A 17,066-nucleotide genomic window follows, 5' to 3' on the forward strand; every position below is an offset into this window, starting at 1 on the left:
TTAGCAAATATCAAATATTTATTAGTCATTTGGTTTCAAAATTTTCCGTGAAAATATGTATTTTTAGTGGTGTGTGTATGTTTTAAGCCTTTTTAGCACTCTTTATCTGCTTTCGTCTTATCTTTTCCTTTTTCAATAACTGTTTCCTGTGAAATGTTCTCAACATATGCAACAATCTTTGTTTGCTATATATATAGGGGGAGCCTGGTGAACCTGGACCACCAGGACCGCCTGGTCCGCCCGGTCCAGAAGGATTGGCTGGACATGATGGAAGACAGGGTATGACTGGAGAAGCAGGTCCCCCAGGGGAAAAAGGGGAGCCAGGTCCAATAGGACCTATAGGACCGCCAGGAATAGACGGTGTACAAGGACCAAAGGTAGAAAGCTCCTTTATCATATTTATCATTTCCCAAAATATTGAAAACAAATTACAATTACCGCATTAAAAATTAATCCTTATTTCGAAATCTAAAACAGAAGTTGGTCGACGAAAATTCTCAAATATTTGCAATCCGTTAATATTTCAACTGATTGAATACATGTTCTTATTAATGTCACTAGAAATAGGTTTTGAAAACTAGATATTTATCGCTGTGAAAAAAAAATCCACAGATGTTATACAAACAAATCAGTTTTATTTGAATTTTTTCAATGACGGATATGTTCCACTTCGAGAGATAATGCCCAACGAAAGAAATTTTACGCTTATTCTTGTCGTTTTTTACTTATATTTTGTACTCTTTCCCATTTGTGCTGGCACGGCAGCCTATTGTTCTTCAGGTTAGCATGTCTAGTTTTCATCACTTCAGTTTTGGAAATCGGTCGAAATATTATTATGAATCGGTAATCCATAAAAGTGCAAGCCTGGTGTATGTTGGTGAAGAGAAATATAGAATCTCATTTCCGAGAAGAAACGAGATTATTGATAAGTTCTGTAAATCAAACAGGGTGATAAAGGAGATAAAGGAGAACGTGGGCTAACTACAACATTGACTGGAGATCAGTTTCCGACAGGCATCATAGAAGGACCGCCAGGACCTCCTGGACCTCCAGGTAATAATGAGTATACTTGATATGAGGGAAATAATATTGCTTGTCCTTCTTCCTTACTAAAAAATCTAATGCAAAATGTCGACAAATTTAGGATATTAGAAGGTATTAAATATTGTTGGATTGAATGTTTCGGGTGGAGTGATGAAAAATTTGTAACTTATTTGATTCATAAGTAATTTTATTATTTTGTTTCTTTCAAACTCATTTTTGTGGGTATACAATTATTTGTATGTTCTCCATAACTGAAATAAATAAATAAATTGATAGTCCCCTTTAGGAAAACTTTATAATCTGCGTCAAAACACCGACAGGCAACTTGTGATTGAAAAACTGGCTAGGATACCTACTACCCCTTTCGATAGCTTTATCTTCCATTACAGGATTTGTACATCCAAACTTTATTAGATTATCTCGACCAAAAAAACAACGGACCGCGCTTGCAAATTTATTCCGTGAACGTTTCGCCCCAATGGGCTTTTTCACAGACAAAAATAAACACAAAGTTTTGAAAAACATCATAATGGAAACAAAGAAAATAAGTGAGGTTACTGTAACTATAAGAAGCCCAGAATTCTGAGGCGAAACGTTGACGGAATTAATTTGCAACCGAGCAACCGAGGTCCGTTGTTTTTTTTTTTGGTTGAGATAAACTGATAAAGGTTGGATATACTGTTTATGTTAATGACCGATTACCTATGCCTTACTAGTAAAGGATTTACTAGTATAGGATATAATCACCCGATCAGTTTTTTCCAATTTTCAGTTTTGCGATTGGTTGAGATTAATCAAAACTGGCATAATGCAGCTTCTTTCTTTTTGAACACATATTTATTTTTTCTGAACTTTATTTTCAGATTAATATCTGTACTAGATCAAGAGATTTTGGGGAAGTCGTCTGTTATAGTTCTGTCTGCCCTCTTGATTTCTCTCAGTCTCTCATTCCCTACTCTCGATATATGTATTAGATGATATGTCACCAACACTGTGGAATAAAAATGACGTTTATTATCAAATGAAATTCTTTTGGATCATAATATTATGTTCAAATATCCAATTTAATTTTGCTATATTCTAATTCCTTCTGTGTTTTCCCGTTAATATTATTTTTGTACCCAAAGAGAGAAACTTGCAGCATAAACCTTCATGTTCTCACTGTCAGCTTTTGTGTTCTGATCCAATAGGTACATCTTCAGTCTTTGTTTCAGTGTTAGTCCCTATTTTTTATATTCATCTTGAGATTCATTGCGGGTCCTCTTGATCATGAGCAGTGATAGTCTGCACATCGTAACGTATGTTGTGTAGAATGTTGCATCATCTACGTGCTGCAATTGTTTTTCCTGGTAAGATCTCCTCCATCCTCCACCTGCTCAACGCCTCGCCCAGATAGATTTTGAAATTTTTTTTGTTAGGTAGAAAAAGATCCGACTGCACAGTGTATCCCATTTTGGGTGAGACAGCCAGGTTTCTCGCTTGTTATTTAAGATAGAGCCTTGCGGTTTTCACGTTCCTACTTTTTTGTGAAACTCAAGTTGGCCTAATCAGATTTTGCCTAACTGTTGCCGTTCATGAGCTACAGGGCGATTTTGGAAATTAATACTTTTCGGACCCCCCCTTTATCCCCGAAGTTATTAGGAATAATACTGAGCTAAAATTACGTCAGATTCAGAATTTTGCCTAGAATCCAGTGGCTTGCTAAATTTTATTTTCGGGGTATAGTTTTGAAGGTACGACACAAACATATATTGTTTTCAATGGAACACCCTGTATTTCATTACTTCGTTGAATTCGTTATTCTTTTTCCTCCAAAATGATGTATAATCTATGTAGGTAGGATGTTCAGAAATGCTTAAAAACACTAAAACATCACATAATGATGATTTTTTGCCTCTGTTGATGCACGAAGTTCTTCGTGACTGTTGTGTTTGAAACACAATAATAATTCCTAGCGATGACAGCTAGATCAGATTCGTTTTTTCTCTCGAATGCCTACTTGATAAAGCAATGCATCCAAATGCATAGTAGCCATAATATCAACAAGGATGTTTGTATCATACATGATCTATTACTTTTAATAATCAAAAGTAATAATCCTCTTATTAAAAAAATAATCATCATTATGTGATGTTTAGTGTTTTTTAGCATTTCTGAACATCCTACATCATTTTGGAGGGAAAAAAATAACGAATTCAACGAACACAGGGTGTTCCATTGGAAAAAAAATATGTCGGTGTCGTATCTTCAAAACTATACCCCGAAAAAAAAATTGAGTCACTGGATTCTACGCAAAATTCTGAATCATCCGTGATTTTCAGCTCAGCATTGTTTCTGATAACTTCGCTGATAAAGGAGGGGTCCGAAAAGTATCAATTTCCAAAATCGCCCTGTACCTATCTTATAAATGTAAAGTTATGCAAAATCTGATTAGGCCAACTTCAGTTTCACAAAAAAAGTAGGACAGGAACGTGAAAACGGCAAGACTCTATCTTAAATAACAACCGAGTAACCTGGCTGTCTCACCCAAAATGGGAGACTCTGTACATAGTCCACTAGAATGAAAAAGGCCGGAAGGTTAGGCATTACTGTTGATAGCAGCGGAGTGTCACGAAACACGAGTAGATATAGAAAGTGTGCTAATTTTATAGGCTACTTTAATATTTTTCGATATAATTTGGAATTGTTCTCAATTCACAATATGGAGTTTAGGGAGGAAATCCATTTCCTGTATTCACCATAAGTTACATAATGGTCCATCGCTAATAATCCAGAACTGACCACGAGGAGGTAGCTGTAGTATTGAATTTCCCAAAATCTACTAGAATGAAATGAATATTATAAGTTTTCTTCAACTTTTTGCTATAAAAGAAAATTCAATTATTGACACATAACGTAGAAATCTTGTAGAGACTTGTTGTTGGTTATATCCCTTTGGATTAAAAATTGTAGACTTTACGGCGTCAGTTTTGGTGAATGTTTCATCAAGGAACACAAATCCGATACTTTCACAAGAAATTTTGCGTTCTTTCACACTTTGAATTTTTGAAAAGTGTTCTCCGTCCCTCATTGTATTCCAACTTATTATTGGCATAAATGTCTGTCTCTCCCAATAGAAAGAAATTCTTTGACACCCTCTTTCACTCACAATCTACTTGCTTCTATACAAGTGAATGGACTAGTATGTTTTGCCATCCATTCTCAGGAAATTTTCGAAATCTTGAAGTTGTACCTATTGAATACTGATACTTCTTTCATTAAACTGGTATGGGAAAGCAGAGCCCGATTTTGGTATAAACCCTTTCACCAAATTCCCTCTGTTTAGAAGTATGCTTATTAATAAAAGATCCTTCCCCATTTAATGATAATTCCTCCGAATCGAATGACTAGTTCACTCGACGGAAAACACCACTGAAATGATGTTTGCAATCAGGGAGTCGATTCTTGACGGCGATAGAATAGAACGCTCCCTAGGGAGCGCTCCCCTAATTGTTTTTATTCCCTAGTTTCACAACGACGAAGTCTGTATTCTTGACTGTCAAGGAAGCAGAGACAACAGAGACCGTCAACTAGGAACTGAATCTACTTATGTCCGATTTCATCTTCAATCTCTTTCTATCATTTGCTTTGCCAATTTATAGCTGGCGCTGGAGTAGACGGCGGAGGAAAGGGCGGGAAATTTGAATCTGTATTACTCTATATTGCAGTTAAATATTTCGATTTTTGGGAAAATGATGAAAAAAATTTCATTTTTGATATTCAAGATACATATAATATCGACTCATTCGGAAAATACCTTGAATATCAAAAATGGAAGTTTTTCCTCTTGTGCAATCTCAATCATTTTTCAAATTTTTGGAATAGTAAAAGTGGTATCCACAAGAATATGTTTATTGATATTCATACATATATATGTTACGGCTAAAGATAGGTGGGAGCATAAACTTAAGATTAGCCAGCTAAACTTAGGTTTATATTCGATGAAATATTCATCTACGTCAGGGCATTTCAGCTTCAGCCGGCTAATGTGCACATTACCCAAAACGGAACGGCTAAAAATGTATTCGATGGTCATGCGGAGAGGTGATGTGTCATGAATGGTCGGATGGGAGAGGACGAACGCACAAGGCCACTTTTTTGTTTAAATTTTTAGAATTGAAATATGCAAAAGAGCATCGAATGTATTGGGGTTGTATTACATAAGGCCCATGGATTTTCATTTTAACATTCAACGAGTTATTTTAACTGTTTAGGAGATTTATGCTATTCAAATTTAGCCTAATTTGTGAAAAACCATTGTGGGGTCACCACAAGGAAATGAGATATTAGAAATTGAAATTTTCTGTAAACAATTTTAATTTTCCCTACCATTCAATAATTGGGTTGAAAAAATTACGATATAGGAACTATAGTGTTTCTAACGTTGCAATTACATTCCAACCAATTTTTTCGCAAAAAAGAACAAAACAAAAACCATGAATATGAACATAGTTGAAAACATTTTCTCTAGCTGATTTTGTTAAAAATTTCTTCCCGAGTCATTGAATATATGGGTTCCAAAATACGGCCTGTCGCCACCCTTGATGAATCATCCTGGGGTATACAAGTGCATTCATCGTAAAGCTTATCAGCCAAATAGTCCGGTTAACTACAAACAGATTGGGTACTTCTACTTATATTTTTCTAGAATTTGACCTTTGGTATTTTGATGACGAAGTTCGCGGCATCATTTTTGTCTTCATTCTCTCTTTATGCTCATTCAATTCCCCTCAAATTATGAATAATAACAAGATGAAATATAATTATTAACACTTCAATTTTTGCCTCACACTCAAAATAGTATGTCTCGAATTTTGTCATCAAGGGTTTAGATTTTTAGATTCGTCAAATTTCGATCAAATTTTGACGGAGGCCTCTGAAATATCCGAGGAATTCAATGAATTTTTTGTAAGTAGTGTTGATGACATTGTGCTAAGTACGGTTAAAAAAAAGATCCATTTTACTGTATGTCTGAAATTGATGAATGTGCCAAATTTTCGACATTTACGAAGATAACAATGAAACAACTAAAAAATTATATAAGATAAGATAAGATAAGATAAGATATTTCTTTATTTCAGATAAATTCGAATTACATGAAGAGTTACAATAAATCCAAAATTAAATGAAATGACGTCACAAAAATTTTTAGTTCACACAGTAGCTTCAAAATAGTCCCCGAGGTTGTATGGTTCCAATGCAATCAGTAGATTTTTAACTTTATTTCTGAACGATTTATAGTTATTTATGCGTTTTATATCATTTGGTAACTTATTGAAAGCTCTGATGCTCATATAAGCAGTGCTCTTCTCAGTTAATGTTAATCTATGGGTTGGAAACATTATATTTAAATTTCTTGTGTTGTAACTATTTATATTCTCAGATATGAAACTACTCCTATTTTTATGTAAGAACATAAGGCATTCAAACAAATACAGGCCATAAACAGTGAAAATTCCTCTAAATCTAAAAGTTCCTCTACATGATTCCCTAAATTTCATTTTGTAAATTATTCGAATTGCTCTCTTCTGAATTAGGAATATTTTCTCTAAGTTTTCATTTGTTCCCCAGAAAATTATTCCATATTTGTACGTGGATTCAAAGTTTCCAAAATATACTGTTCTTAAGGTTTTCTCATTCATATATTGGGTTATTGATCTTAGTGCAAAGCATGTCTTACTCAACTTCACTGAAATGAATTCTGTGTGTTGACGCCAATTGAGGAATTGATCAATGTAGACTCCCAGAAATCTGACGTAGTTCGATAGTTGGTAGTTACAGTTGGATAAGGTTACTGAATCTGATTTTTCCTTGTTTGACCTACTTGTGTCAAAAAGAATGATTTTTGATTTGTCCTCATTTAAAACTAGGTTATTTTGGTTGAACCATGTTTTTGATTTCAAGAAGATGTGGTTTGCTTGTCTTGAGAGCTCTTCAAAATCCTCGGCACTGGTTAATAGATTTGTGTCGTCGACAAAATTCACCATGTTTCCTTCATCTTGCAGTACTATGTGGCCTAGATCGTTCAGGTATATTAAGAATAAGAGTGTGCCGATGACGCTTCCTTGGTCGATTCCTATTTTTCTTATCAATATTTTTGACTTTGATTGATTTTTATTTTGTGTGATGGTAACTCTTTGTTTTCTATTAGTCATGAATGAATCAAGCCATTTAATTGTGTTTCCTCTCACTCCATAAAACTCTAATTTCTGAAGAAGATATTCTTTGTTTAATGAGTCATAGGCTTTAGAGAGGTCTAGGAAAATACCCAGAGCCATCTTACTGTCCTCAAGTGACTCCAAAATGTACTGCAAGAATTCAAAGATAGCTGTCTGTGTTGAGCGTCCATGTAGAAATCCATGTTGGGTATGTGAAAAAAGGTTATTTTCTTTAAAGTATTCAGTTAATCTTGTCGAGACTAGTACTTCAAAAATTCTGGAGAATGCTGGTAGTAAACTTATGGGTCTGTAGTTGTTGAGAAGTTCTGGGTTGCCTGTTTTGAATATTGGTTTTATGAGTGCTAGTTGCAAGGAATCTGGAAATATACCATGTTTGAAAGAATTATTTATGATGTATGATAGTATTTCGCTGACTGCTGGTAATGATAACTTGACTATCATAATAGGAATTTCGTCATCTCCGCTGCTGAATTTGTTTTTGATGGTTTTTGTTAAGTTCTCTATTTCGGAAGGTGTTGTTGGTCTCAGGTAGAAGGACTTCTCTATACGCTTCATGTGAGAATAATCTATAGGTGTTGTAGATATGTTATTTAGGAGGGTGTTTACTGTGTTGTTGAAGTGTTCGTTGAAATTTTCTGCTATTTCTTCTGGAGTCCCTTCCAATTGCCAATCTTCAGTGGATCTTGTTGTGCCAGTGATCTCTTTGCATATTTGCCACATAGTTTTACCTTTATTGTCTGACTTGATTATTCTTTCCTCATATGTTTTGGTTCTCTGGTTTTTCAATGCATTGTCATATTCTTTTTTTGTTTTTTGGTAAAGATCAAGATGTTGTGGGCACACGTTACTTAAGACTAAGAGGATGTCTAATTCGTTTTTAATTTTTTCAATTTCAGGTGTTTTGTGAATATAGGCTCGCTTTTTGTTTAGAGATGGTTTTTTGGGAAAATTCTCGTTGAATATATTTATGAATTCAGACATGAAAACATCCCATTGTCTATTCACTTCGGATCTATCTATCTCTCGCACAAGGTTCCAGTTTTGGTTGAATAATTTTTCCAAAAATGCATCTTTTTCTTGCTGGCCATAAAATCTTCGGAAATAGATGTTATTTATCTTTACTTCTTCTGTAGTAAAAATAATTTTTTGTGCTGTGTGATCTGACATATGTATATTAATGACCGAACTTTCCCAATGTTGGATATTTGTGAAGATGTTGTCGATAGATGAGCTTGTTTTATTTGTAATTCTAGTATCTTGATATATGACATGTTTGAGGTTGAAAGATCTCATAAGGTTTATCAGTTCTATTCCATCTCTATTTGTTTTTCGTAATTCTATGTTGAAATCACCAGCTACTATTATTTGTTTGTTTTCAGGTATTATTTTGTTTAATGTTTGTTCTAATTTTGAGAAGAAGGTATGGATGTTGCCGCCGGAAGGTCTATATATTGACAAAATGATTATATTTCCTCTCTTTCTGATCCATTCACCTGCAGCGCATTCAAACTCTCCAATTTGAGAAAACTTTTGTAATTTGGTTCTTGTAATACTTTTAAGTGTTTTGTGAAAATATAGTGCTGAACCTCCATGTTTTCCTTCAGGTCTGCAGAAGCTTCCTACTATATTGAAATTTCGTATAGGGAATGTGTGTAGTTGTTCGTATGATTTCCAGTGTTCTGTTATGCATAATATTTTGCACTCTTTATGTTCATTCAGTCCATATTCTAATTTATTCAAAGCATTTCCTATAGATTGGATATTTTGGTGGATAAGGCTTATTTTAGTGGTTTTTGGTTCATTTTTTGTTGTTTTGTCTGGTTGATGTTCATTATTTCTGTTTACTACCCAAAAAAATTTCCGGCGTGAGTTCTTTTATGGATTTCGAAATTAAACCTTCTTATTCCAACGTTTGTGGGCCAAAAAGATGGATCATACATAGTGTCTTTTCTAGTTAGGGGGTCTGTTACACAGAAGCTTTTCAGTTGTCCTGGTTTTGTTTGTAGTTCAGTTACTGTTATATTCTCATTTTCGAAGCCAGGTTGTTTTTTGATATGCTCTTGAACCATTTCACTTGTCACATGATTGTTAACTCTATATATATTAAGCGAAACTTTTCTTTCAGGGCCTGCGAAACCAGATTTAATAACTTCGTCGGAGGCTTCTCCTGTTCCTAACCTTTTTTTTGTGTGACGTCTCCTTTTATGTACTTCTATGAAGTCTGATTCATGTTGTGTATTTGTTTCTCTATTAGATTCGGATATTTCCTCATTGTGATGTTTAGGTAGTGTATTAGATGGATTCTTCTCTTGTTGTGGTTTAATTTTCAGGTTATCATTGTTTTGGTTAGATTTGTCGGGGGTATGGGATCTTTGAACTACTATCTTTGGGACTATTGTTTCTTGGTTGACGTTGCTTCTTTGAGTTCTTGTTTTGACGATGTCAGAGTATTGTGTTTCAATTTTTTTATCATTGTTGTTCAATTGTTGTTTCAGTAATTTATTATTTTCTTTAAGAATTAAGTTGTATTCTTTAAGGATTTCGTTCTTTTCCTGTGTTTCTGTGAGTAACTTAGTTAAGTATTCAATTTTGAGGGCCATAATTTCCTCTTTATTTGTTTTTTTTGGTTTTTCAATATCACAACATTCTATATATCTCCCATTGATTACCTTGATATTTTTCTTTTTGGCACATGATCCATGGTATAGACCATCACAATTTATGCATATTTGGATTGTGCATACTTTCTTATTACAGCATTTGTAGTTGTTTTCTCGTAGGTTTGATATTTTATCACTTTTAACACTTTCGCCGTCGCTATGTTCGTCTTCACTTGACGCCATCTTGACGTCAACCGGCATTAAAAAAACAAATGGTCCTGATGACATAACAACTGATATTTTTAAAGATGCATTTGATGTGGCAGGCAATCTTTTCCTGGATATTGTTAACGCGTCACTTGAGAGCGGTATTTTTCCCGAATCTTGGAAGTTATCTACAGTCATACCAATTGAAAAAGTTTCAAATGCAAAAAATTGTGAAGAATTTAGAGGCATTCATACACTACCTGTTTACGAAAAAGTTCTAGAACTAGTAGTTAAAGATCAATTGATAAAATATCTTAATGAAAATAATGTTCTCATAGCATAGAGGATCAGTCGGGTTTTAGACCTAAACATTCCTGCGAGACTGCCATTGTGGATATTTGTGATGAGTGGTTGAAAGAAATAGATAAAAACAATATCGTATTGGCAGCATTTATTGATTTCAAGAGAGCTTTTGAGACAATCAATAGAAAATTATTACTAAAAAAGTTGAAAAAAATTGGAATGAGGGGTACTGTTTTGGCATGGTTCACGTCATATTTAACTGACAGGTCACAAAGGGTCAAATTCAAAAATGGGTTATCTTCGAATAAGGGAACTGTACATGGCGTGCCACAATCCACAACGTTGGGACCAATATTATTTTTAATATATCTAAATGACATAAAAAAACATCTGAAAAATTGTAAAATAAAATTATTCGCTGATGATACCATGCTCTATATAATCGGCAAAGACATCAATATTTTATGTTCTTTACTTAACGAAGATTTGGAGTTTCTGAGTGACTGGCTAAACGACAATCAACTGAAGGTCAATTTCAATAAATCAAGTTACATGATTTTTGGAAAGCAGAACATATTGCGAATCATTAATAGAGAGAGATTAGTAATCCGAATCGAAGACAATATATTGAAGAAAGTTGACTCAATCAAATACCTAGGCATTATACTCGATGGCAGTCTCGATTTTGGGCCTCATGCGGATCATTTAGTAAAGAAACTTGCACAGAAGATTCAGTTCATTTCTAGGATGAGCAGTAAAATAGATATGAAGACTAGATGCATGTTATTTAGGTCCATTGTTCTGCCACACCTTGACTACTGTGCATCTCTCTTGTTCAATTTGAAGTCTAATGCCATCAGAAGACTGCAGATAGTTTTAAATAGAGGAATGAGAATGGTTCTCAGATGCAGTAGAAGAACATCAATCAGATCAATGTTGGAGGCATTGAATTTGATGACAGTAAGGCAGAGAATTAAATTCAAAACATTTGATCTTATTTACAAAATTGAACATGGTATGATGCCTGATTATCTGTCCAGGAGGACTCGGTATGTTTCTGAGGTTCATCAGTATAACACCAGAAACCAAAATAGCCTTTTTGTCGGGACATATGGTACTAATTTAACAATGGGTTCCACTCTGATTGGTGGCTTCATATGCTACAATAAATTACCTGGTGCACTGAAGACTTGTAACAGATATACTGCCTTTAGAAAACTGTTGATTTCTTATGTTAAGGAGCAATACTTTCAATTTGTTACTTGATGATATTCAGAATTTGTAACTAGTATCTATTACTAAATAAAGATTATTATTATTATTATTATTATAAGAATTCGTTGAGACACAGTTGAAACAAATATATGTTCATTCTCCAATTTCTCAACTGCTTGACAGAATGCTTTTCTTCTATTAAAATATGTGAAATTCATACAAAAAATGCATTGCATTCATAGTTCGATTATACTCGTATTACTATTTCTTTATCTTCTTTTAATTGCCGAAAATTTGCACCCCTCAAGCCTTCTACATTTTTAGCCGATGGGATGTGGTTGCACTTAAGTTTAGCCGGCTAAAGATAGAAGAAACTAACATTAGCAAATACCCGAAGCTAAACCTAAGTTTAGCCGGCTAATCTTGAGTTTATGTTCACACCTATCTTTAGCCGTAACATATACACTGATAAATCAAAGGATTTATTACAATTGGTGCATAGAAATTAAACATTAGAACATGTACGATGTAGTAAGTTTTTCTTTTGGGAATGGAAATAAACATTGATTGATGGACTAATTGATATAAAATTAATTCAACTTGGAGAGTTTTGGGAACCATGAAAAATAGATCGATGAAGGTCATGAAGATATAAAAGAATGGCGATCGAAACGCGAGATAATGCAAAAGCAGTACCCAAGAGAAGCAAAAAAAAATTAATTACATTAAGAATGAAGGATTTTATCCAGAAATCGTAGGTAGCGCTCTCTGACAATTGGTGAACGAGATGTTTAACACGTTGAGCTCCACAGTGGTCCATAGGGACCGCTGATAGTCTTAAGCCCGTTTGCAACAGCCGAGAATTCTCTGGAGAATTCTCTACAAAATTCTCGCAAGAAAACGGCAGAGATTATTTTGTATGCAAGTGAACAGAGAATTCTACCGAAAGTGCGTATGCAACGGTAAATAATTCACGGCGCATAAATTTTCGAGTAAACTCTCTAGAGAATTCTCTCGTCCGTAGGGATCGCTGTTTTGCAATTAACGACTACTAACAATTCGAAAAAAAATTAACAGGTGTTGTTATGGTTATAATAAGGAGATTGGACTCGACAAATCCCGTGAGACCGCTCATCAATATTTTTGATATCACGCGATATTGCACATTCAGGGAAAATCTGACCAAAGCGATTATCTATATGATATAAGAGCAAAACAAAATATCGACACAAAACATGTGGCCCCACAAAAAAATATATCGATATTTTGTTGGCGCTTAACGTGGAGGATAGACTTATACAAGTCACACAGAACAGACAGAGATGCAACATCATCTCTAACTTCGGACAAAATTTGACCTGGAGTTGACCATCTCGGTTGTCTCTGGTCATTCTGTTCAAGAATACAGTTTTCGTGTTGAGCCTGTGGACACGTCTGCTTTTTCTCATTTGTTCTACTTCTTCTACTTTTTCTTCGTTTTCAAGAAAGAGTAGTTGTTCGGAAAGGAGCGCTCATTCGGATACTTCCGTGACAGTCAAGAATACAGTCGACAACCGCTATTTTCACCCTCGTATGGTTTACAACCTTGTTGTAAGAACATTAACCAGGGGTGTCGCTAGGGGTAGGCAGGGAAGACCGGTCGCCTTCCCAATCTGCAGCGACAATAAGAAAAAAACATCAAAGGTGTCGCATTCGCATTCTTCTCATAAATATCCCAGACAGCCTATATGTTCCGTATTGTAGAGGCCACTTAAGAGATATTTATGTTATAACATATCAAACTTTTCGGCTTCTCTTTGATAAATATTTCTGACCTCTGTTGGGTTTTTGGGCGACCTTTTTATACTTACTTTATACTCGTAATATCTTCACAATTAGGGAATAATGTTGTACCTTTGGTTAAGAAAAATATTCAAGAAATACATTTCTTTGATTTTTCAGAATTCAAAATAAATGTTTTCAATACATAATTGTATCTAATTCGTTATATTCAATTCGGCTTTCGTTTTTTTCATCATTCACTCATAGCTTATAGCTGAGTACGTTCAACAGTTAGAACCCAAAAATTACAATCTTCAAATTTCTTAACATTAATGTTGATTAGATTACATAATATTCCGCATATTCAATGATGCAACTGAACTCTCCATATTCATGGTTTCGGAAAGTGTTTTTTTTTTTTCGAAAAAAAGATAGCGGAAAGAGATCAATGTTAGACCAAATTACAGAATTCATTTAGCTTAGATATACCTATTCATCTCATATTGTTCACAGAATGTTACCAAATAAATTATAATTTATCGAGTGATTTATTTGGTAACACTCTAGAATCACCCCTATACGGGTGATACCTATTAAAGGGGTCTTTCATGTAAACTGGAGCTCTCAGGCGTTTTCATGTAAAGTTACACGCTTTCGAAAATGGGGACAAAATATTATTATTTTTCAATTAGAAATTTTGTGGGTATATTTTACCAATAAAAAGGCTTCCCATGAATATTTTCCTCCATTTTCTTGTGATCTTTCAGAGGGATGAAATATGCAACCACTATTCCATTTTTTTCTAGAACTTTTATTTATCTACAAAAAAAATTCTCAATTAGAAAATATCTTTTGAAAAGAACGATTAATTGCAATAAAATACAATGTCTGCATAAACGGATCTTCTGTGAATGGCATTGAAAAAATCTAGCATATATCTATAAAGTCGCTTTCATTTCTATTGTAGCCTTTTTATGGGTAGAACATGTCCACAAAATAATATTTCTGCCACTCTTGCACTTGTGAGAAACAAATAATAAGAATTTTTTAGCATTTTTGACAGCTTGTTTAATAACTTTTCGAAGAAAGAGCTTTTCAAGATTACCTGAAAAACCACCTTTAATTTTCGTAAAGCAATCACCCCTTAAAAACTTTTGCACTTATTTGGCAACGCCCTGCAACTATGCTGATTTTTGTTGTTGAATATACATACATGGCCTATTGAAGGAATGATGCAATTTTTCCATGCTCAGTTTACGCTTCGGTTTAAGCAATACTTAATTATTGAATTCTACAAAGTTGATTTTTCTGTCGAGGCGCCAATTTAGAGTTTTGCCGAGGGTGCCAGTTTGGCTAGCGACAGCCATTACAGGTCAGAACACCCAAAAACAGCGTCCACTTTGTCCATGTGGACAGTAAACTACAGTTTAACTTTACTCTCTATTAATTACGGGATACTACTCTGACAAAAATGTATCCGGAAATTTGAAATAAAACGCATGAAAATTGAACTTCTTCAATATTTATTGGATCCCCTTCAAACTATGCTCCATTTGAAGCGATACACATGTGCCAACGTTTTTTCCAATCATATGGAAACATTTTTTATAGGCGCTTTCAGGGCTGGCCTTCAGCTCCTTTTGCGAATTTTCTTTTATGGCGTCTATGGAGTCAAATATGGTTCCCCGGAGCGGTAATTTCAGTTTAAAGAAAAGAAAAAAATCACACGGAGCTAGATCAGGCGAATAAGTTGGCTGGTCGATGGTATTTATCTAGTGTTTGGTCTTAAAATCGTTAATAATCGTGGCTCGATAAGATGGTGCGTTAGGCCAGGCGCAAATAGAAACGCAGGTTAGTGAGGTGACGCAGCATGAGTTTTTGTAAAACATAGACATGAACAAGACCGCGCAAATAAAGCGTGACAGTGACTTTTCAGATAGTACGTGCAGCGCAGGAAAAAGCTGCGTCACCCTGCGTCACCTCACCAACCTGCGTTTCTTTTTGCGCCTAGCCTTATTGTCATGCAAAATTCACGAAGTGTTTTGCCACAAATTTGGTCGTTTACGGCGAATATGTTCACGCAAACGTCTCAAAAGAGTTAAATAGAAGTTTTTATTGAGCGTTTGACAAAATTTCCTTGATTTTTTCGACGTTATCGTTGGTTGAAGAGGTCGACGGTTGTCCTGAACGAAGCAAATCTTCGACGATCTCTCGACCGTTTTTAAAGACTTTGTACCATTCGTACACTTGGGTTTTTTGATAAAACAGAATCTTCATAAGCCTTTTCTAGAATTCGCAACGAGTCAGCCCACGAAATTTCGTTCGAAACACAAAATTTGAGACAAACTCTTTTTTCAATATTTTTTTCCATTGAAAAATTCGCAGACTACCACTGAGGTCGACTGGTTTCAACAACTGTCGTAAACAATCTAGTCGACAGACTGCGCTCATGTTTGGCATAGTGCTTACGGACAGTCCTACCAACATACAGAAAGTTCAAATACTCAAAAATACTCAACGCAGGCAATTTAAATGAGAATTTGCGGATACTTTTTTCATCAATAATATCAATATCAATAAATTTGGCAATCATTCTGATCTAGAATGAAATCACTGAAACTTTTTCATTCCTGAATAGATTTAACTTAGCAACTTAGCAGAGTCAACAATGGGATGTATATGTCGCAGTCGGGTACTAAAATCCGTCAGTTTGTAAACTGATGATGGTTTTCTAAAACGCTATTACAATACAGATCGTTTCACAATTGACCCGCAATTATCACATCATTCACATCATTGAGTAAATCGTATACTGAAACGTTTCGTGCCTTGAGGTGAATTGAACAGTTATATTTGCATTAACAGCTGAACTTCATCATCATGAATACAGGAACAAAGAAAGAAAAATAATAACCTTAGTTAGTGTTATTTTTATCTTGAAACAAAAACCCATTTTTGTGATACATTGATTTTTGTTGGGTCGGCAAGATCATTTTTTGAAATCTTTCACGTCGAACTTTGTGGCATTCACTACTATTTCTCTCAATATTTCGTGTGTTCGATTGGAAATGAATAATCACATTATAGGTTTTGTAACTTACCAGAATATCTATTCCCGATAAAAATATCCTTGTCTACAGGATTTTCCAATTTTTTAATTGGTAAATTTTTTCCGGCGTTATAGAAGATGTCCCAGGATCAATGGGAATAAAATAAATGTGGATATAGATTCATAACCTAAAAATGTGATGAAAAGTTTCGATGGAGGTATCGCCGGATACTCGTTGAAAATTCACGTTGCTTCAAAGATGAAACATGGTCCTGAATTCATTCAATTTTTTTCAAAGTAGGACCAAAATGAACAGATGAAATTTTGCAGAGATAATTTTTGAATGAGATGCACCTGAAACTTATTTTTTCACTCATCCTCCATAGCTAGAGAATAGTGAAATCGACAACCCTTTTATATTTTCTACCATAACTTTTTACAGGCTTCGAATATTATCGAAAACTTTCATGGGCGCCCGCAGAAATTTTTCTCAGCGGGGGCAAAATATCATCTACGGTTAGTTTTACTGAAAGAAAAATTACTCTAACGGTGACTATCGAAAAATTTCCAAAAAAATGGAATAAATTAAATGATCGTCTAGACCGAACGGATGCATCGAGCTCCATAAAATTTTCAGATTTTCAACTAGAGCAGTTGCTCTTTCAGAAT

General features: G+C 34.6%; 1 protein-coding gene across 30 annotated transcripts in view; it reads left to right on the top strand.

Moving 5' to 3' along the window:
* Positions 1–17,066, top strand: part of LOC123316081 (collagen alpha chain CG42342) — a 404,706-nt gene that overhangs the window by 267,492 nt on the left and 120,148 nt on the right. For all 30 annotated transcript variants that reach the window (XM_044902017.1, XM_044902020.1, XM_044902038.1 and 27 more), the window contains 2 exons: positions 198–377; positions 948–1,053. In XM_044902017.1, coding sequence (XP_044757952.1) covers positions 198–377; positions 948–1,053 — 286 coding nt within the window. The remainder of the gene's footprint in view (positions 1–197; positions 378–947; positions 1,054–17,066) is intronic.

Source organism: Coccinella septempunctata, chromosome 6 (assembly GCF_907165205.1).
Source record: "Coccinella septempunctata chromosome 6, icCocSept1.1, whole genome shotgun sequence".
Lineage (NCBI taxonomy): Eukaryota > Metazoa > Arthropoda > Insecta > Coleoptera > Coccinellidae > Coccinella > Coccinella septempunctata.